At 35.5% G+C, this 21,602-nt stretch overlaps 2 protein-coding genes across 2 annotated transcripts; one reads left to right on the top strand and one right to left on the bottom strand.

Moving 5' to 3' along the window:
• Nucleotides 1-301: 301 nt before the first annotated feature.
• On the top strand, nucleotides 302-1,643 carry LOC109158456. The gene is made up of 5 exons (XM_019306361.1): nucleotides 302-328; nucleotides 384-512; nucleotides 992-1,135; nucleotides 1,224-1,433; nucleotides 1,527-1,643. The coding sequence occupies exons 1-5, from the start codon at nucleotides 302-304 to the stop codon at nucleotides 1,641-1,643; spliced, it is 627 nt and encodes a 208-aa protein (XP_019161906.1).
• Nucleotides 1,644-2,951: 1,308 nt separating this feature from the next.
• Nucleotides 2,952-9,868, bottom strand: LOC109158455 (protein FAR1-RELATED SEQUENCE 7-like). Its single transcript, XM_019306360.1, has 6 exons — nucleotides 9,790-9,868; nucleotides 9,278-9,355; nucleotides 8,585-9,074; nucleotides 4,562-5,077; nucleotides 3,279-4,059; nucleotides 2,952-3,146 (listed from the first exon to the last, which is right to left on the bottom strand). The coding sequence occupies exons 1-6, from the start codon at nucleotides 9,866-9,868 to the stop codon at nucleotides 2,952-2,954; spliced, it is 2,139 nt and encodes a 712-aa protein (XP_019161905.1).
• Between the last annotated feature and the right edge of the window lie 11,734 nt (nucleotides 9,869-21,602).

Raw genomic sequence — 21,602 nt, 5'->3', positions numbered from 1 at the left:
AGAGTATGTTTGAACACATATATTTATAATAACCTTTAAATTACTTAGATAGTTCATATTATTATAACTATTGGTGTTATTATTATTATTGTTATTTTGGTGCTGTAGTGAGTTGCTGTTCAGCTATGGTGACTACTACCTAACAAGGCGTCACTTCTCAACTTTGAGCAATGGCGAGTTGGATATAGACTTCTTGAATATTTGGTCTTTGCGGCTAACTTTGAAGAACACAGAACGTGCTGTTGGGATACCAAAACGCGTATTCTTCACCACACTGCCACATGTAAGAGTTATTTTTGACATGCAGATGCGCATTTTTAAAAATCTAGTACTCTAAGCCTTTTGAATACTCATTTTTTGCATTTCTGTGTATTCAAAAACAGCTCCAGCTTGATCCATCTGATGATTGGATGAAAAGTCTCCCAGCTGAGAAAAGGATGGAAAATTTCAATGATAGATTGAATTATGAAATATCAAGTTTTGGAAACCTGGAAATCAGTGATGCAGACCTTGTAAGATCTATTACACACACTTAATTTAATAATTTAAGATTTTATTATTGATATATATGCATGAAGCTTGGAATATACAAAGTTTAATAAGATCCTTTATAAAGTTCTGAATTTGTGGATATATAGTCTTAAAATTGTGGATATATAGTTATGTGATTATGGATATGTAGTACTCTGATAATATATGAATGTATTACTCTGTGGACAGACTGTTAAGAATTCTGGATATATGGTAATGTAGTTTTTGGATGTATAGTTATTAATTTGTGGATTTATATGCTTGAAGCTTGGAATATACTCGGCTTATTAGGATCTTTATAAATTTCTGAATTTTGTGGATATATAGTTTTAAGATTGTGGATATATAGTTTTATAATTATGTATAATAGTACTCTGTCAAATATGAATGTATACCCATGCAGTTAACAGTACCTGGGTATGTAGTTGTTTCAAATAATAACCTTTTGTTTTGGAATTAGATATTTTTCCCAGTGCATCGCCATGCACACTACTTTGTTGTGTGCATAAATGTCAAGGAATCCAAGGTTCAGGTGATAGACAACAAGGAATTGCCTGCTGGTGTTTCAGAGCTTGATAAATATGGGGACTGTCCATACAAACTGGTAGCTTATATTATATTAAAAAATCTCCTTATTGTCACCTATATATTGAATTTAAAACATTATGAACATTGAGCTAATTTTTTACCAGATTGAAGCATTCAAGGCGTACCTGGCAGCAGGACAATCCACCTTGACTCACAAACTGAACAGCATGCCAGTAGAGTTCCTTGCCATGCACTGGAAAAATGCAGAGAATGTCACCGACTGTGGCATATATGTAATGCGGCATATGGAGACTTACATGGGTGGAGCTTTCGAGAACTGGAATCCTGGGTTCAAGAAACATATGCGCACGAATGTAAGAGTAACATAAATATATTACATTCCAACTACATCAGAAAGTGATGAAAAAATTACAATGAACTAGTTATTTATTTTTCTTATTTTACAGGCTAGCTTCATTTTTGAGTTGAGGGCAAAGTATGCTGCTTGTATCATCACGTCAAAGCTGAACAGCGTCAAAGGCGAGGTCATGAAAGCTGCAAAGATTGAAGACAAGAAGAAGTAAAACTGGAAAGATCAATGAATGTTTTTGTGGATGAATATTTTAATATTTTCTGTTCTTTGGTCGTTTTGTAACAACTCTATCACAATTTTTGAAATTCGATCTATGAAATTCACTGAATATATAGTTCTCATATTATGGACATGTAGGTTTAAGATTGTGGATGTATGGATATAAAATTATGAACATCTTACATAAGTATAAACATACCGTTCAAATATTCATATATTCATATTTCAAGAATTATGGACATATAGGTTTAAGATTGTGGACATATTGATATAAAGTTATGAATATTCGTTCAACTGTGAACTTACATTTTACATAAGTGTAAACATCAAGTTCACCAGTTTACATATTGATATATAGCTTTAATATTGTGGATATAATGATATAACATTATGAACACTTTTACTAATTTGACACACAATTCCAATATTTTGTGGTCATATAGTTCTCAGAATTATGGACATATAGGTTTAAGATTGTGGACATATTGATATAAAGTTATGAATATTCGTTCAACTGTGAACTTACATTTTACATAAGTGTAAACATCAAGTTCACCAGTTTACATATTGATATATAGCTTTAATATTGTGGATATAATGATATAACATTATGAACACTTTTACTAATTTGACACACAATTCCAATATTTTGTGGTCATATAGTTCTCAGAATTATGGACATATAGGTTTAAGATTGTGGACATATTGATATAAAGTTATGAATATTCGTTCAACTGTGAACTTACATTTTACATAAGTGTAAACATCAAGTTCACCAGTTTACATATTGATATATAGCTTTAATATTGTGGATATAATGATATAACATTATGAACACTTTTACTAATTTGACACACAATTCCAATATTTTGTGGTCATATAGTTCTCAGAATTATGGACATATAGGTTTAAGATTGTGGACATATTGATATAAAGTTATGAATATTCGTTCAACTGTGAACTTACATTTTACATAAGTGTAAACATCAAGTTCACCAGTTTACATATTGATATATAGCTTTAATATTGTGGATATAATGATATAACATTATGAACACTTTTACTAATTTGACACACAATTCCAATATTTTGTGGTCATATAGTTCTCAGAATATGTATGTATAGCTCTAATATTATGGATATATAGCTTTAGTATTATGGATATGTAGCTTTAATATTATGGATATATAGCTTCAAACCTGCAAATCAACAAGTACTAAAATTTTGAATACACAGATCAACCAACTTGTAAATTGATATCCTCAAAACAGCTAGCTACCAACTGGTATTAACCCCACTCTCAATCTACAACTGCATTATCATCTACATCATTATTATACTGACAAAACTCCGAACTCCCAGAACTTGGATGTACAAGGTACCCATCCCCGGCAATCTCAGATAGACTTTCCAAAACCAACGACTGAACAGCACCCTTTGTACTCGAAGCAACTTTATTTGCAGCACTCCTCCTCCCCCTTGCAGCACTGTACTTCTTTTCAATAACACTACTCCTCCTTACGTTACGCTCACCTTTTGATCTCCGGTTTGAAGGATTTTGAATGACACCACTTGAAGATGAAACACCGCACTCTTCAATATGCACATAGCCAATCTCAGCTTCAACCTTTTTCTTTGCTTCCTCAACTGCTTCATCACAGAACTGCCTAGTTACACTGTTATCTTGACTAGATGAAATCAGTCTTTGAAACTTTCTGCAAATCTCCACAACCCAAATTGAAGGAGGGACACCAGCTCTACAAAACATTGAACCAGTATTCACATCCCTACCATCAGCAACCTTTTTAGTCCACCTTTTCATGATATATTTGTTAGGAATACTTGAAACACAGTGTATATGAAGAATGCGTAAACAATGGCAGCATAAAATTCCTAACTCCGAAATCAACTTGCAACTACACGAAATGTCTAAGGTTGACAACTTAAAACTGACTTCATGCCTTATAATATCTATATCTGGACGCCATACGTGATACTTGAACTGACAACCTTCATTCAACACCATTTCTTGATGACAGGCATTGCCTTTCATGAATTGTTCCTCAAACAAAAAATATATCTCAATCGTATATACCTCTCTAGCGTGTAACAGAAGTTTCATGTGCTCCATCATCATGTTGGGTACCCCTTGAGTACAACGAAAGTCTTCACCATTCTCTTTGCTCCTCCATTCAGAAGTTACACTAACAAACGATGAATAAAAATCACATAGACCTGCAGTCTTGGACAGCCTTCTTGAAATCGAATGGTTAGTAGTTTCACTCCTTTGCGATGATAAAATGCCCCCTGAAAAATAGTCCTTATTGAATGCTGGACACCACTTCTCCCTACAGTCATACAGCTTTTGTATCCAACTATTCTTGTGGCACTTGTAGTCAGTCACCAACCTGAAATGATAAGACATATGTTCAGAACTCTAATGCTATATATCCACAGTTCCAATATAATAAAACCACAAATTGAATGCATATAATACAAACAGAAAGCTCACTGCTTCACTACTACATGTTCAGACAACTAATACTATATATCCATAATTGTAATATTATATATCCACAATTCCAATACTATAAATCCATAAATTGCATGCATATAATTTAGAGACAAACAGGAAGCTCACTGCTTCACTAATACATGTTCAGACAACTAATACTATATGTCCATAATTCTAACACTGTATATTCACAATTCCAAAACTATAAATCCATAAATTAAATGCATGTAACTCAGGAACAATCAAGAAGTTCCATTCTATACTACAACATGTTCACATAATTCTAATACTATATATTCATAATTCTAATACTATATGACCATAATTCTAATACTAAACATCCATAATTCAATTACTGGAATCGAAAAAGGAAAAAAAAAAAGTAGTGGACATACCTTGTCCAATAAAATTCAAACTCAGCTTCAGTCTCTGTGTGTTTCAACACACAGTTAAACATATCTAAGAAATCCTTGTTATTCCTTAACGCCTTGATATGCTTCTTCGAATTCTCGCCAATATGCCATATGCAAAGACGGTGACGTGATGTTGGAAACACCTGACAAATAGCAGCAGCCATGGATGCACATTGATCTGTCATGATAGTCTGTGGACATTTCCCATTCATAGACCTTAAAAATGCTCTAAACAGCCACACAAATGATTCTATCCTCTCATTCATCAGAAAACCACATCCAAACATTACATTCATGCAATGGTGGTTCATCCCTACAAAAGGGCCACAAATCATATCATATTTATTAGTGCGATAAGTTGTATCGTGCACTAATAAATCCCCAAACAACTCATAGTCTTGTCTCATCCGACCATCCCTCCAAAAAAAACTGCATAGTCTTGAATCACAATCAACTTCAAAATCAAAGAAAAAATCAGACTCAGTTGACTGCCTCTTCCTAAATATTTCAATTAATGAGTTCGAATCGGTTCCATCCAAACGCTTTGATGTATCAGATATTATAATTATTAAACCAAGCAAGTAATTAATAATTAGTTAATTTGTTTGAAATAATGGGTGTGGGTCATGCATTGTATGTGAAGAGTGGCCTAAATTATAGCATTAGTACATGGAGCATTAGCTTCCTGATTAGTAGCTTTCATTTAGTATAAATATGTGGTTTGTATTCATTTGTTAATCATCCCTTCAAATAACATTATTCATTCCTCTCTCTTCTCTCTCAATATATAAATATAATATATTGATATATTATATTTAATATATATTATAGATATATTATATTATATTTAATATATATTATATTAAATATATTATATTTAATATATCTAACATTTGGTATCAGAGCCAGTCAACCTTTCAACCCCGAGGTATTTTTTATAGTGAATTATGGCCACAAATTTCAATATTGTATGGTCGGGTCCCAAATTGGACGGGAACCTCGATTACAATTATTGGCAAATTATGATGTCCACACATTTGCAAGCTCAAAATCTTTGGAGCTTTGTTGATCCCGGTCTACCCGAAGGAGCTGATGCAGGCGCTATACGGCGAGATAAATTGGCCTTGGGTCAGATTCACCAAGGTGTTCATTATTCCATTTTTGGGCAATTAGCTCGTGCTCAAACAGCAAAACAAGCTTGGGACATCTTAAAGGTGTCACACAAAGGAGTCGATCGGGCACAGAAGTCTAAGTTGCAGTCGTTGAGAAGGTTGTACGATAATTGTGAGATGACCTCTACAGAAACAGTAGATGCGTATTTCACTCGTCTTATTGATATGGTGAATAAGATGAGGCTATATGGAGATACGATTGAAGATGGTGCAGTGGTTGAAAAAGTTCTTCGAACTATGCCGATGAAGTATGACCATGTGGTGGCTTCAATAACAGAGTCACACAAAACCGAGCTCTTATCAATTGCAGAGCTGAAAGGTATGGTAGAAAGTCATATTGACAGGATTGCGTCAAAATCGGAACCACTAGCAGAAGAAGCTTTGAAGAGTCAAGTCACCCTTAATGTGACTGGCACTAATCAAAGAGGTGGAGGATCTGGTAGAGGTCGTGGAAGAGGAAGAGGAGGTTCTGGTGGAAGAGGTCGTGGTAACTTCAACCAAGGAGGAGGACGTGGTAACTCCAACCAAGGAAGAGGTGGAGGTAATACCAAACAAGGTAAATTTCCATTTCATTGCTACAATTGTGGCAAGTATGGGCACAAGATTGCAGATTGTTGGTATAATGAGGACAACAATCGTGGAAATCAAGCAAACATTGCTGAAAACACTGCTGAAAAGTCTGGTGAGAGTTCTGAAACTTTACTTTTAGCCAGCGATAGTTTTTCTGCAGATAAGAACATATGGTTCTTGGATACTGGGTGTAGTAACCATATGTGTGGGAAGAAAGAATTGTTTTCCGAACTAGATGAATCAGTCCGGTCTGAAGTAACGTTTGGCAATAAGTCAAAGGTGCCAATTTTGGGAAAAGGTAAAATCTCTATTCAGTTGAAGGATGGTACTCACAATTTTATATCCGATGTGTTCTATGTTCCTGAACTACACCAAAATTTGTTGAGTTTGGGTCAGTTGTCAGAAAAAGGATATAAGATACATATTGCTCAAGGGTGTTGTACCATTGAAGATGCTAAAGGAGTTTTGATTGCAAAGGTAAATATGTCCCAAAATCGACTATTTCCTTTGAAAATTAAGCATACTCTCCTTGATTGCTTTAATTCTGAAGTTTGTGATGATAATTGGTTATGGCATATGCGGTTTGGGCATTTTCATTTCTCTGGGTTAAACTATCTTGCGAGAAAGGAACTTGTTTCTGATTTACCTGTTGTGAATGTCCCTGATCGTATATGTGAGATTTGTGTGATTGGGAAGAAGCATAGAGATCCCTTTCCCGTGGGCAAGTCAAGGAGAGCCACAAAACAGTTGGAGATTGTTCACTCAGACCTGTGTTCGTTGGAGGTTCCCTCATATGGAGGTTGTAAGTACTTTATTACTTTCATTGATGATTTCAGTAGAAAAACATGGGTTTACTTTCTGAAGCAAAAGTCTGAAGCATGTGATGTTTTCAAACAATTTAAGGCTTTTGTTGAAAAGCAAAGTGGTTATGAGATTAAAATCTTGAGAACTGATAGAGGTACAGAATATATTGCCTGTGATAATTTTCTGAAAGAGAAGGGTATTCAACATCAGATGACAGCTAGATACACTCCACAACAAAATGGAGTGGCTGAGAGGAAGAATAGGTCTATCGTGGATATGGTAAGGTGCATGTTGAAATCCAAGAATTTGCCTAAGCCTTTTTGGGCAGAAGCTGTTGCTTGTGCTGTATATGTGTTGAATAGGTGTCCAACTAAAAGTGTCCGTGATAAGACACCCGAAGAAGCATGGAGTGGGAGAAAACCCTCTATCAAATATCTCAAGGTTTTTGGATGTTTGGCATATGCACATGTGCCAGATCCGTTGAGAAAGAAGTTGGACGATAAAGGTGAGAAGTGCATATTCATTGGTTATAGTGACGCTTCAAAGGCTTATAAACTTTACAATCCTGAAACTAAAAAGGTTGTTATAAGTCGTGATGTCACTTTTGATGAATATGGTGCCTGGGATTGGTTAGCTAAAGATGAAAGTTCAGTTGTTATTCCTTTTGTTGAAAATATTGTTGAAGAGCAACCGATTCCAGATAATGTCCAGTCTCCTTCACAGCCAGAGTCGTCAGTTCGACGATCACAACGCGAGCGCCACTTACCAGCTCGCTTGCAAGATTATGTTTTGGGTCATGATAATGACTTGTCGGATGAAGAGATTATTCAATTTGCTCTTTTTGCAGATTGTGATCCTTTATCTTTTGAGGAGGCTGCTACAGAAACTCATTGGCTTAAGGCGATGGATGAGGAGATACGTGCCATTGAGAAGAATGGTACCTGGGAGTTAACAGATGTACCTCTTGGGAAGAAGCCAATTGGAGTAAAGTGGGTTTACAGAACGAAATACAAGTCCGTATATCCAACTTGAAGACGGAGACGTTTCTTAAATTGAAGAAGGAGATATTGGGATGACCAATATATCCAACTTGGTTTAAAGGAGGCAATGTTATAATAATAATATTATTATAATTATTAAACCAAGCAAGTAATTAATAATTAGTTAATTTGTTTGAAATAATGGGTGTGGGTCATGCATTGTATGTGAAGAGTGACCTAAATTATAGCATTAGTACATGGAGCATTAGCTTCCTGATTAGTAGCTTTCATTTAGTATAAATATGTGGTTTGTATTCATTTGTTAATCATCCCTTCAAATAACATTATTCATTCCTCTCTCTTCTCTCTCAATATATAAATATAATATATTGATATATTATATTTAATATATATTATAGATATATTATATTATATTTAATATATATTATATTAAATATATTATATTTAATATATCTAACAAATTATAAGCATCTCGATTAGTGAAGCCAACTAATGGAGACCCCCTTGCTTGATGTTTCAAGAACCTAATACCATCTGCCATTGCAACACCACTCTTCTTCAAATCTTTTAAATATAACAGTTGATTATCACCCACATTTCTATGTGAACGCAGAAGATGACTCTTGTCTACAGCACATAACTCGTGATTGTGCACTTTTACATGTTTTGTAACCGTCCACAACCCATCCTCACCGACGTCAAACTGAACACATGCACCACACCCTGACCTTGTGTCAATTTTTGAATATGCCCTAACACCAGCATTTGCCTTAACCTTAAAACCAGCTTTAGAACACATAAACATCTTCATTTGGACTGTTTTGCTATATACCTTGCACCGTTGATTACCCTTCCTCACACTAAAACCAACTCTATATGCATAATTGTTATACAACTCATACGCTTCAACCCCGTTACTTACAACAACACCAACCAAATCTTCATCAACTGCAAATGCAATATATAACCTCAAGTATACTAAATAATACACGTTCCATTGAAAATATAATTCCTATGTAGAGGGGGTGCGGGGAATGCCGAATAAATCCAGCCATGCTCTACAAAAGGAATAACATTTTCCATGGAAAAAGAATGAACATATAACAATGCTGAACACTGTGAATTATGATCATATAAAACTACATATAGACCTGGATTAGAAGAAGAACCATCAATTTCTAACTCTATTGGATCTGAACTTGGTGAATCAACAACAACATCTTCACTGACTGCATAGTGTTAAAAGCCAGAACAGAGTATCAGTTTAGAAATTTGTGGATGTATAGTATTATAATTCTGGATGTATAGTGATAGAATTCTGGATATAAAGCTCACAGTTTCTGGACATAAAAGTTCAATAATTATGGATATACAATCCAGAACAGAGTATCCATTCACAAAATCCTTGATATATACTACTATAATTCTGGATATATAGCTCACAACTTCTGGTTTTATAGTTCAAAGATTATGGATATATATTTCGTTCATTCAGAAAACATAAACACATAAACACCAAGAGTTACGAATGATCTCAGACTAGAATCACATAAACATCACATACACAATAAACATCACACTAAATATAAACACCTACACAATATATCACACTGCAAAAATCGCAAACGACTACAAATCCATAAAAATCAAACTGCAAAATAACCTGGAACCGTATGCAATTCATCGCCTGCTTCATCTCTCTGATCTAATGCCTCGTCTCTCTGGTCTACTGCATCATCCATCATGAGATCCATACAATAAATCAGGAAAACGACTGCGATCGCTATTGCGATTGCGATTTTACGTATACTGCAATCAAAACGCCAAACTACCAAAAAATCGCAAAACTACCAAATATGATATGAATAACGCCGCTAACGGCCATCCAATTTTTTTTTTTTTGATTTTGTGCGCGCCGTGTCGTTTTTTTAGTAAAACGGCGCCGTTTTGCAACCGTATGCACCTTGCTAGGTGCATTCGGTTGCACGGCATAATTTGCGATTGGTACTCTTGATGGATCTTCATTATGTTGGGCCGCATCATCCTCCCCTTCTTGAAAATGATTCGACCTGGAATCTTGTAAGCATTGTCTTCGATCCATGATATCACTTGAAATGGGCCACTATAATACTTTCCTCTATCGAATGGAATTATTATTGGGCCTTGTGATGAGCCCACTATAGACCCTTATTGGATTCCATGTGTATTGGTTATTATTATACCATGTACTATGTGTATAGGGGAATAATCATGATATGCAGTTGGCCGGAGTTGTATCAAATCAGCAGCATGCAATACTGCGTGCCCCCAACAAGTGATTGGTAGACTGGACCGTTGCAGTAATGGTCTAGCTATTTGCTTAATTCTTTTGATAAGGGATTCAGCTAGACCACTCTAGGTGTTGACATATGGTACAGGATGTTCCACCTTAATCCCCATGGCCATAAAATAATCGTCATAAGCTGACAAGGTGAATTCACCAGTTTTATCCATTCTTACATTCTTAATAGGATAATCGGAAAATTGAGCATTCAATCTAATGATTTGACTTATGAATTTTGCGAATGCCATATTTCACGTGGACAGCAGGCACACATGTATCCATCGGGTGGAAGCATCAATAAGGACTATGGAATATCAGAATGGTCCGGATGAAGGAGGAATTGGTCCACAGATATGACCCTGTAACCTTTGCAGGAAGACAGGTGACACAAAACCAATCTTAGGACGTGAGGGCCTTATAATAAGTTTTCCCTTTGCATAGGGAACACATGTGAAATCATTTTGTAGAAAGAATGTTTGTCCTAAGAAGGTTGTGTCCAGTCGAGTTTGAAAGTATCCGGCTTATCATATTTTGCCCAGGTTGACCTAAGCGGTCATGCCATAAACCGAAAGAATGTGTATCTTTAAATTTCTCCGCAAGTGCAATGTAGGAAATTTGGGTCCTGATATAAGGATAATACAAACCTAAAGAAAAGGAAGGAAGTTCTTTGATTTATATTTTCTGGTTATTTACCGTTTTGTAAGGAATTCGTCATTGTTTTTTATTTAGTTTATATGTGAAACCCGTTGGACCGAATATCCTTGAAACCACGTAAGGTTCTTTTTATTGAGGATATAAGGGGGCAGTTTCGATTATTAACTTTGTTTCGTTAAGAAGAATAAGTGAAACTCTTCCAGAGCTCACAATAGGAATCTTCTGTCTGTCAAAACAGTGTGCGTGGTTGCACTATCTACCAAGCATAAAGCCGAAACGTCCCCCATATCTCTATAGAGAAACGAGTAATTAGGAAAATGAGGGATGAATATTCTATTCATATGAAGATTCATTTAAAAAGCATAGAATTTTTGTTCAAAATGCACATGCACTTTAAAGTATGAAATAAACTGTCGCGGCCAATCCACGATTATTACATAAAAACGATGATAGAAAGAAAAGAAAGATCATTCTTGATCTCCATAATCTTCAAGCTCATACTTCATGAGGGCATCATCATCAGCATTAACAAGTGCGTTTGCTTCTGGTAACGCAACATGGTGGGACTCATCTTTTGGCTCCATTTTGTCCCTCTTAATTATTTGCTGATATGCCTGAACCAAGTGCTTCGGGGTGCGACATGTACAAGACGAGTGTCCTGTGCACCCACATCTATAGCAGGCTTGCTACTACCCGGAATGATTGTTGGATGAGCTTGGTTGTTCTTGATTTTTCGGCTGTCTTTGATTGTTGCGGGAGTTATTATTCTTGTTGCTTCCATGTCTTCCTCCACGACTTGGACCCCTTCCACGACCACTTCCTCGTCCTCTACCTTGGTTCCCTCTAGTGTTGCTCGACTGGGCAACATGGTGTGCTTCAAGCACTGGTGCAGAGCCAACAGGGCGTGCATTATGGTTTCGCATTAACAACTAGTTATTCTTCTCAACTACTTGGAGGGCGGAAATCAGCTCAACATATTGGGTATAGTTTTTGGCCCTGTACTGCGGCTAGAGTACAAGGTTACTAGTATGAAATGTGGACAATGTCTTTTCGATCAAGTCTTTGCCAGAAACTTCTTGTTTACAGAGTTTGAGCTGTGACACAATTTTATATAATGCCGAATTATATTCAATGACAGACTTATAGTCTTGGAACCTCAAATTCAGTTAGTCATATTGTGCCTGGGGAAGGACAAGCGATATCTATTGATCAAAGCGGTCTTTGAGAGATTTCCATAAAATGTAGGGGTCCTTTTCGGTAAGATATTCATTCTTAAGATCATGATTAAGATGGTGGTGGAGGAAGATGAGTGTTTTGGCCTTCTGGGCCGCATTACTTGTGGAATCAGCAATAATAGTATCTTGTAGCTCAGTTGATGCGAGATAGATCTCAACATCAAGAGCCCAAGTTATTTTGTTATTCCAAAATTGGCCCACAAACAAGTTGAGAGAGAAGAAAAATAATATTCCCAATTGATTTGTGGATCAACTTAGTCAAGAAATAGACTCATGTAGAGAATATGTCAATCCTAATTAACAAACACATTAAACCAAAAAATGATAGACAATCCGTAGGTATACTCCCAAGAAAGTTGGTCAAGACGAAGCTTGGTTAAATACCAACTCCTTAAATAGAGTAGTGTCGCAAGGGGACTTGTAGCAACAAGGCGTTTAAGCCAGGACCATAAAACTAGTATTCCTCCCCAAGAAACTTCCCTAATTCATGCGTTCTCATATATAAAGTAAAATCGTTTGACAGATCTAAAGAGTGTAGATTCACCTACGGATAAGGCTTTGAATAGGGTAAACTATGAATATTTATGTACTTTATGTGCTTTAAAAAAATTATTCATTATCAATATTTATGTACTTTATGTGCTTTTTAAGATCTTTATAAGAACGCGAGTGGAGTAACAACAGAAGAGTAAGAATATGCGTAATCTAACCTTAAAAGGCACTAAATTCACCTAAAATGCTCTAAATCATACGTATTCCTAATGAACCTGCTTTTCTAAAGACATAATTATAACAGATAATGAACAGCCCCATAAAAGAGTTACTATATCATCCAATTGGACAAACGATGGACAACCGAATAATATTCATAGTTAAAAACATCCATAAAATTAATATTAAACCATGTACATGGAAGAACAATAATAAACACAAAGAAAAACCCATACGAAACAATATTATAATTTTAGGAAATTAAAACCCACGAGAAGGAAAAATTACACGAATAAAATACACAAATTACTTACAGCATACGATGCACTAATATTATATATACATAAGAATTAACATATATGGATTATTGAACACATATACACGAATTATGATCATAACACATGTACCCAAATCAATGTTGCAAAAATCGCGCCTAGGCGCTAGGCGGTCAGCCACCTAGGCGCTCTAGGCGCCCTAGGCGGTCTCCAGACGCCTAAAGGGCGCCTAGCGATTTTTGCAACCTTGACCCAAACATACAGATTTAAAATCCATTCTAATATATATTCTAACAATTAAGCATATATTCGTATCGTTATACCCTGCACCACGGCGCACACAGCACTGTGCGCCCCGTGCCTCCCGAAAAGACGTCGTTTTGGTAAGTTATGTAGGGAGTTGACGTAATTATGTGTATTTGTTTATACAATTATGTGTATTTTTCTATACAATTATGTGTATTTGTTTATACAATTATGTACATTTTTTATACAATAACGTACATCTTTTCTTATACAATTATGTAATCCGAATCATGAAATTTATGTGTATTATGTTAAGAGTTGATGTTTATTATGTTAAAAGTTTATTTATATTATGTATTATGTTAGATTATATGTATTATCTTTTTTTTTTTTTTTTAAAAAATATGTGTATTTTGTTATACAATTATGTACATTCATGTATACAATTATGTGTATTTTAGAATAAAATTATGTACATTTTTGAACATGAGATTTTTTTTTAAAGAAAATTAACCGCCAACACATGGTAGCGAAATTTCAAAAAATAAAATAAAAATTCTGAAACGACGTCATTTTGCATCAGGGCGCACAATGCAATGCGCACCCTGGTGCAGGATATAAATTGCCAATATATTCTGTTGGTCCCGATAGGGTGGTAAAAGTCTAGAGGGGGGGGGTGAATAGACTTTCTAAACTTTTTCTAAATTAAATAACTCTTTGGTAACTTCAACTCTAAGTAACAAGTAAGTAGAGAAGAGTTTAACTTGAACTGCACATCGGAATAAATATGTCTAAGATAAGCTCAGATGATGTGTAAGGATGACAGGAATATCTTGAATATTTAAAAGGAGATGGTTCACTGAATATTTAATAACAATATTCAAGATTATAAATAAGACTTCGTGTCACGTCAACCGTATGATGAATGTCACATGCAACACGTCAAACTTGCTTAGAATAATTCAAATGTTAAGCATGGAAAGTTTGAGTTACATGCATACGTGAAAACACACTAAACCCGAAAGATTAAGATAGACAATGAATAGTAAACGGGTTAGTCAGATGATAAAGCGAATTATGTAAGTGCGGTATGTAAATGAGAGAGGCAATTTATAGTGGTTCGGAAGTGGCGTAATCTTCCTAGTCCACTTTACTCCATTCACTTCTAGGAGTAATTCACTATTTTCTACACATAGTTATAATAGTGAATAAGCGCTACACAAGCACTTCTTCCGGATGTCTTGCACATAGCTACACCCAACTCCGAGTGTCTCGCACACAGCTACACTCAACTCCGAGTATTTCGCACATAGCTATACTCAACACCAACCAAGTGTTTTGCACACAGCTACACTCACTAGAGTATTTTGCACACAGCTATACTCTTTTTACAATTACAAATACAAAGGTAATTGTATCTCTCTCCAACTATTTTTTTAGACTATTCAGACTAAGTCTCTCTTCTAGATATGTCAATAAATATTTGAGTACTTGTATTTCTAGAATTCGCACTTGTTCATCCGTTGTGTTCTCTATATTATTCTCTTCTTTTTCTTCAAGTCTTCATGGCCTTTTATAGATAATCAAATATATCCGTTGGAGTGGGATATTTTGATTTTTGAAATTTGAATCTTGTAGCTTGATATTGTTGACAATGGTGGGTCTTCAATTTGATTTGATTGTCAACTTGCCTGACAAGATAATATTTTATTTCAACTTGATTTTCAAGTTGTTTCTAAAATATTATTTTCCTTGTCTCTTTTGAAGTTCCAATGTCTCTTTGCAATAAGTTCTTCTGATAGAATTTATTTATAGGATAAGATTTTTTATCCATGCCTTCATAAATTTTCCACAGTTCTGATCATATCTTCAGGCAATTTGGATTCTTGTGACATGTGAGATGTACCAACATAAATTCTTTCGAATTTATCTATTTTATGATCATATTGCTTCTTTGTCACATCTTGCTCTTTTGAGACGCATTGTGATTTTAAAAGTCTGATCTTGCTTGTTTGACTTTGCACTTCTTGCTTCTTTGACTTGCGACATCGTGCTTTTCTGATTTGGCCACATTGTGCTCTTTTCGCTTCTTGCTTCTTTGACTTCAACACATTGTGCTTGTTTGACTTGAGGGATTGTGCTTCTTTTTGAGACATTGTGCTTCGTTCTAAAATCCGGCTTATAAAAAATAAGTCCTTAGAGGAGAATTGATCTTAAGTGTGATCGTTGTATGTAAGAACTTCTACCATTTCACCGTTAGGCTCATCCGATCATTCTTTGTAACGCCATTGTTTAGTACTTCTATTCCAGATGAATACTTGTAGGACCAAAATTAATTCTCCAAACTAATTTTGTTCTTCATGTGGTAGACTTTCCTTTGCATACTCTGATATGAATCTAATCCAAGGTTCAAATAAAGATGGAGTATTGTCCCAAGAATGCTCTCAATGTAAAGATAGAGATGGATCGAAATACCTTAAACCACGAGAAACCCTTTGTCTCGAATCCTCAAAGACTTGGAAGAATCCCATTGTAGCTTCAAGTACCTCGATGATGCAATCTTCAATCAACTAGAGTCGGATCTAGTTTCCTTCGATTCAAGAACGAGTCCACGAACCTAAATCTAAGGTTGAAGAAAGTAAGATTGATTCGAGTCCACGAATCAATTTGCTATTCGAGTCCACGACTAGCCACTAATTGAGTCCACAATTAGCCATAAGGTTTAATTTCTTACACAAGTGTAAAGAAAAACTTAAGAATTTTATTGAATTAAAGCCTCCCTGAAACTGATATGGATGTGCCCTATTTATAGATATAGGGCAGCATTGTAATCTAAATACAATGGGAAAAAGAGTCCTAAACCTAATCTAGAAAATAAGTAAATAGAGTTTTATTTAGAAAAGGATTTAAGGAATCCTTTCTAAATACAACTAGTGTTTTCTCTTTTATGCCCAACAATTTAAATTAATGATGACCAAAAATAATAGGGCTGATTTGGGCCTAATTTAATCACCAAAATCAGCACTTAAACAATTATAAAAAAAATAAAAAAATAAAAAAAGCCTTGAGTTCTTCTTCATAATTTGCAAATGGGCTTGACTTGGATTTCCACCATCTTTGAACATCACCAATGAAGAGTTGCCTTAATTGTTTGGACTTGGGCCTTGTAATTGGCCCAATTAGTACTCTTAATGGATCTTCATATGTTGGGCCGCATCATCCTCCCCTTCTTGAAAATGATTCGACCTCGAATCTTGTAAGCATTGTCTTCGATCCATGATATCACTTGAAATTGGCCACTATAATATTTTCCTCTATCGAATGGACTTATTATTGGTCTTTGTTGTTTCTTCCACCAATGATGTTTTAAGGTCGTAGTTATGGGCCTTGTGATAAGCCCACTATTTACCCTTACTAGATTCCATGTGTACTGGTTCCTATTATTCTCCCATTCTTGAAAAGGATTCGTCCTCGAATCCAAATCTTCAGTGAAAGACAAAGTAGCAAGCTCACTTTCTGTTTTATCACGCTCATGGAACTTTTTCTTGGGATGCTCGACACGAGTCGCTCCAATCATCATCCTACAATCAATAAGTAAGGCAATTAAGTCTAATGACACATCAGGGAATTTAAACATTCTGGATGGTAATAATTCAACAAAATGAGACATATTAAATTTATGCATCTTGTTTGAATTGTCAACAAGCATAAAATCTTTCCTCCTAGAGCTTAAGGTAAAATCAAACAGAAAATTCATGGAAATATCAATTAATGATTTAGATGTATTATGGTGGTAAGTAGCACACTTTTGAACATAAGATTCTACATCTTTTTTCTTCTTTGGCCAATGAAAATATCCATGCAAAACATCATCAGTCTTTGGAAAATCAAAATGTCCCTTATGTGAATTAACAATTAAATCATTGTCCAAAACAAAGCAAAAAGTGTCAATCCCATTGATTTTGAACCAAAACCCCTTGTGCAAGTAGTATTTGCCATAAGAAGTTTTCAAAAGTGCCTTATAACTTCCAAGTGATTCCTTATCTCTATCAAATAAAGTTTTAGTAAAATCAAAATTAAGGAATCTTGGATGTATGGAGGCAAACAAATTTCTAACACATCTAGCAAGTAGGTCATTAATAGAAACATGGCAAACAAATCTAGAGAATTTTAATGCATGCTTTTGAAATAAAAGTGAGTAAATAGTTACTCCCCTTCTTTTCTCTTGCTTATTATCCTTTTTTGTTAGCAAGCGAGGCTGCACTTTGATAGCTCTAGCTGGTTCTTTCCACTGTACCACTGATAGCGGTTCCTTTGTTTGGCTACAATCTAAGTTAGAGGACTGGAGTGGTGACTCCAATTCTAAACATGGAGGTTCCACTTTTCTCTCTTTGATTTCTACCTTCATTGAGGCTAGTTTGAGAGCTTGCATCAATGTCAATTGAATTTCTTCTACTTGTTCAGGATACAAACGAGGCAAGACATATGTAACTCCATTCATGTGAAACACACTAGTGTTCCTCATTCCATAAGAACTTATTTTTCTGTCAAATTGCCATGGTCTACCTAACAAGATATGAGCAGCCTGCATTCGAATATTATCACACAAGATTTCATCAGAGTAACTGTTAATAGATAAAGGAATAAGAGCCTGATTGGTTATTCTAGCTTCTCCTGCATGAGTTAACCATTGAAAACGATAGGGAGTTGGGTGATCAAACAAAGGTAGCTGAACAAATTTAACCATAGCTGCACTAGCCACATTTGTGCAACTTCCAGAATCTATTACCACAGTACAAGCATTCCCTTTAATTGAACCTTTAGCAAAAAATATATTTTCTCTTTGAGACTCATCTTCTTTTAAAGGGTGAACATTCAAAACCTCCTTAACAACAACAGTATGACTAGACTCACTATCAGCATACTTAGAATCAGATTTTAAAGGTATAAATGGTTCCCCCTCAACATGTTCATTGGGGGTTTCAAAATGGTCACAAACCCTTCCTCAGATTTATATTCAAGACAAGAAGTAAAATTTTCAGATTGTGTTGTTATCTTAACTACCCTCTTGATAGGGCAATCACGAGCTATGTGGCCTCCCCCATTACATCTATAACAAATCAATTCTCTATAATGTTGAGGCCTCACTGCCTCACTTACCCCTTACCTTTGTCTGGTGAATCATCTCTTGGAGGAGAATGTTCATCACGCCTTTGAGGGGTGGAACAAGTGTTGTTCCATCCTGATGCACCATTGTTGGACTTGTACCTTTTCATCTCTTTGATTTTTGCCTCAGATTCACGTGCAGCATACAAGGCATCATAAAGGGTGTCATATCTCTGAAAACTCATTCCACATCGAATTTCTAAGTTCAATCCATGTACGAAACGAGCAACAGTTTTTGTCTCTTCTTCATGTATGTCTCTCTGTGTAAGCAAAATATTTATAGTTTGGTGGTACTCATCAACTGACTTTGTTCCTTGCACCGTTCCCTGCAATTTTCTTTCAAGATCATACAAAAATGATTTAGGACGAAAGGTTAGGCGCATATCTTCCCTAACTTGAACCCAAGATTCATTGGGAATAAAATTAGCAACTCTGTCTCTATTTCTTTTTCGCCACCAAGACAATGCATACCCCTTAAAAGATGTAGCAACTAGCCTAATTTTTGTAAGATTAGAATAGTGCTTTAAATAAAAAAGAGTTTCAACAGCATTCTCCCATTCTATATATTCGGTAGGTCCTTCTCACCGGTGAAGTTAGGAATTTCAAGTTTAATGTTTCCTAACTCCGCATTACGCTGCTGGATCCTTTGACATCTAGGATCCACTCTTCTTGCTGGTGGCAGGTGCCGCTCATCATTGTGTGGTTGTTGCACTTGCTGTGAGTGTTGCTCCAAACTAGTCACTCGTTTGAGTAACCTGTCTATTTTTTGTTCTAATCTCTTACGTGTGTTTGGAATCTCTTCAGCCATCTGTAGATGAGAAACAAAATCTAAAAGCAAAAAGATATGTGAGTATTCATGTTAGTGAAACCACAAAGTTGGCTCGCTCCCTCACTATTCTCAGCTCACGGGTAAGAGATGGATCATATAGCTCTGGGGGTTCACTACACACTCTTACAAACACACACTCCACTCGTGTATCACTCCAGGTGGCAAATACTCTCACAAGAAGCAAAGAAAAAAGGACAATACAAGCAAAGAAACTAACCAATATTTGAAAGAAAAAGGAAACCAAAGAAGGAAGTATGGCAGAAAGATATGCAAGACCAATATCAAAAGATAGAGACAAATAGAATATAAAAGGGGTTTACGTGTACCACAACCAATTAGTAATCTATCAAGAACTCCTTCCAACCTTATACTTTTTCCCTTCCTTGTCCCTCCAAAATTCTCCTACCAGCCAAATTCTTTCCCCAACCTTATTCTTCTTCTTTATAGCTTTCTCTTTTTTTGCTTTTTTTTTTCAAATATCTTGATTTTTTTTGATAGCTAACCTCCAAATAACTACTGTAAATAACAACAAAAATTTCGGACCAAGAGGAACCACACAACCCCTTCAAAACAGAATCAAGAATTTTAAGAATCGCCCAGAAAAACAGAAACAATGCCCTGGCTTTGAAGATCAATATCTCACTAACCAGAAGGAATTAGACAGTGTATAATACACCAAAAGAACGCCCCAGAAGTGATCTACTACATATCCAAATTTCAGATAAAAATAACCAGTGGATCTCGAGATATAGGTAATTCTTTGAAACTGGTCACATCTCGCGGAAATCTGGACAGGGTGTGATTAAGACGTGATTGCGCGTAAATGCGCTTTTGATATTGGTATGGGTGAGATGGGGTTGTTTTCTTGATAGAATATGTGGTAATATTGTGCTTAGGAGGTGTGAGGTTTCATTGATATTGGACGGGTAAAAGGGAAAACTCTTTCGGAATTGTTTTTCACGAAACTGGAGAACGTGTATCAAGATTCAAGAACACAATCAAGAATGCAAAGGAAAATTTTTTTTGGGGGTTTTAATGGATAAGACACGAATCAAAGTAGTATATAAGATAAGAACGAGGTAAACCTAGGGAACCAAAGAAACCAAATTTCTAATATAATGAGATAAACCTAGGCTCTGAATACCAAATTGATATGAATCTAATCCAAGGTTCAAATAAAGATGGAGTATTGTCCCAAGAATGCTCTCAATGTAAAGATAGAGATGGATCGAAATACCTTAAACCTCACGAGAAACCCTTTGTCTCGAATCCTCAAAGACTTGGAAGAATCCCATTGTAGCTTCAAGTACCTCGATGATGCAATCTTCAATCAACTAGAGTCGGATCTAGTTTCCTTCGATTCAAGAACGAGTCCACGAACCTAAATCTAAGGTTGAAGAAAGTAAGATTGATTCGAGTCCACGAATCAATTTGCTATTCGAGTCCACGACTAGCCACTAATTGAGTCCACAATTAGCCATAAGGTTTAATTTCTTACACAAGTGTAAAGAAAAACTTAAGAATTTTATTGAATTAAAGCCTCCCTGAAACTGATATGGATGTGCCCTATTTATAGATATAGGGCAGCATTGTAATCTAAATACAATGGGAAAAAGAGTCCTAAACCTAATCTAGAAAACAAGTAAATAGAGTTTTATTTAGAAAAGGATTTAAGGAATCCTTTCTAAATACAACTAGTGTTTTCTCTTTTATGCCAAACAATTTAAATTAATGATGACCAAAAATAATAGGGCTGATTTGGGCCTAATTTAATCACCAAAATCAGCACTTAAACAATTATAAAAAAAATAAAAAAATAAAAAAAGCCTTGAGTTCTTCTTCATAATTTGCAAATGGGCTTGACTTGGATTTCCACCATCTTTGAACATCACCAATGAAGAGTTGCCTTTTTGAACTTGGGCCTTGTAATTGGCCCAATTAGTACTCTTAATGGATCTTCATATGTTGGGCCGCATCATACTCATTTTGACATTATGATGTATGATGCTTGTACTAAAGACCTATATTCTAAGGGGA

This window comes from Ipomoea nil, unplaced genomic scaffold (genome assembly GCF_001879475.1).
Source record: "Ipomoea nil cultivar Tokyo-kokei standard unplaced genomic scaffold, Asagao_1.1 scaffold2818, whole genome shotgun sequence".
In the NCBI taxonomy this organism is placed as follows: Eukaryota; Viridiplantae; Streptophyta; class Magnoliopsida; order Solanales; family Convolvulaceae; genus Ipomoea; species Ipomoea nil.
This window is presented reverse-complemented; position numbering and strand designations above follow the sequence as displayed.

Bases quoted from the DNA above. Each gene is read 5' to 3' on its own strand.
- LOC109158456 (XM_019306361.1), top strand. From the start codon at position 302: ATGCAGATGCGCATTTTTAAAAATCTA. The intron at 513-991 runs GTAAGATCTATT...TTTTGGAATTAG, and splicing joins AAATCAGTGATGCAGACCTT to ATATTTTTCCCAGTGCATCG. The intron at 1,434-1,526 runs GTAAGAGTAACA...CTTATTTTACAG, and splicing joins AGAAACATATGCGCACGAAT to GCTAGCTTCATTTTTGAGTT.
- LOC109158455 (XM_019306360.1), bottom strand. From the start codon at position 9,868: ATGGATGATGCAGTAGACCAGAGAGACGAGGCATTAGATCAGAGAGAT. The intron at 9,356-9,789 runs GTTATTTTGCAG...AACACTATGCAG, and splicing joins TGAATTGCATACGGTTCCAG to TCAGTGAAGATGTTGTTGTT. The intron at 3,147-3,278 runs GTTGAAGCTGAG...GTTATTGAAAAG, and splicing joins TTGAGGAAGCAAAGAAAAAG to AAGTACAGTGCTGCAAGGGG.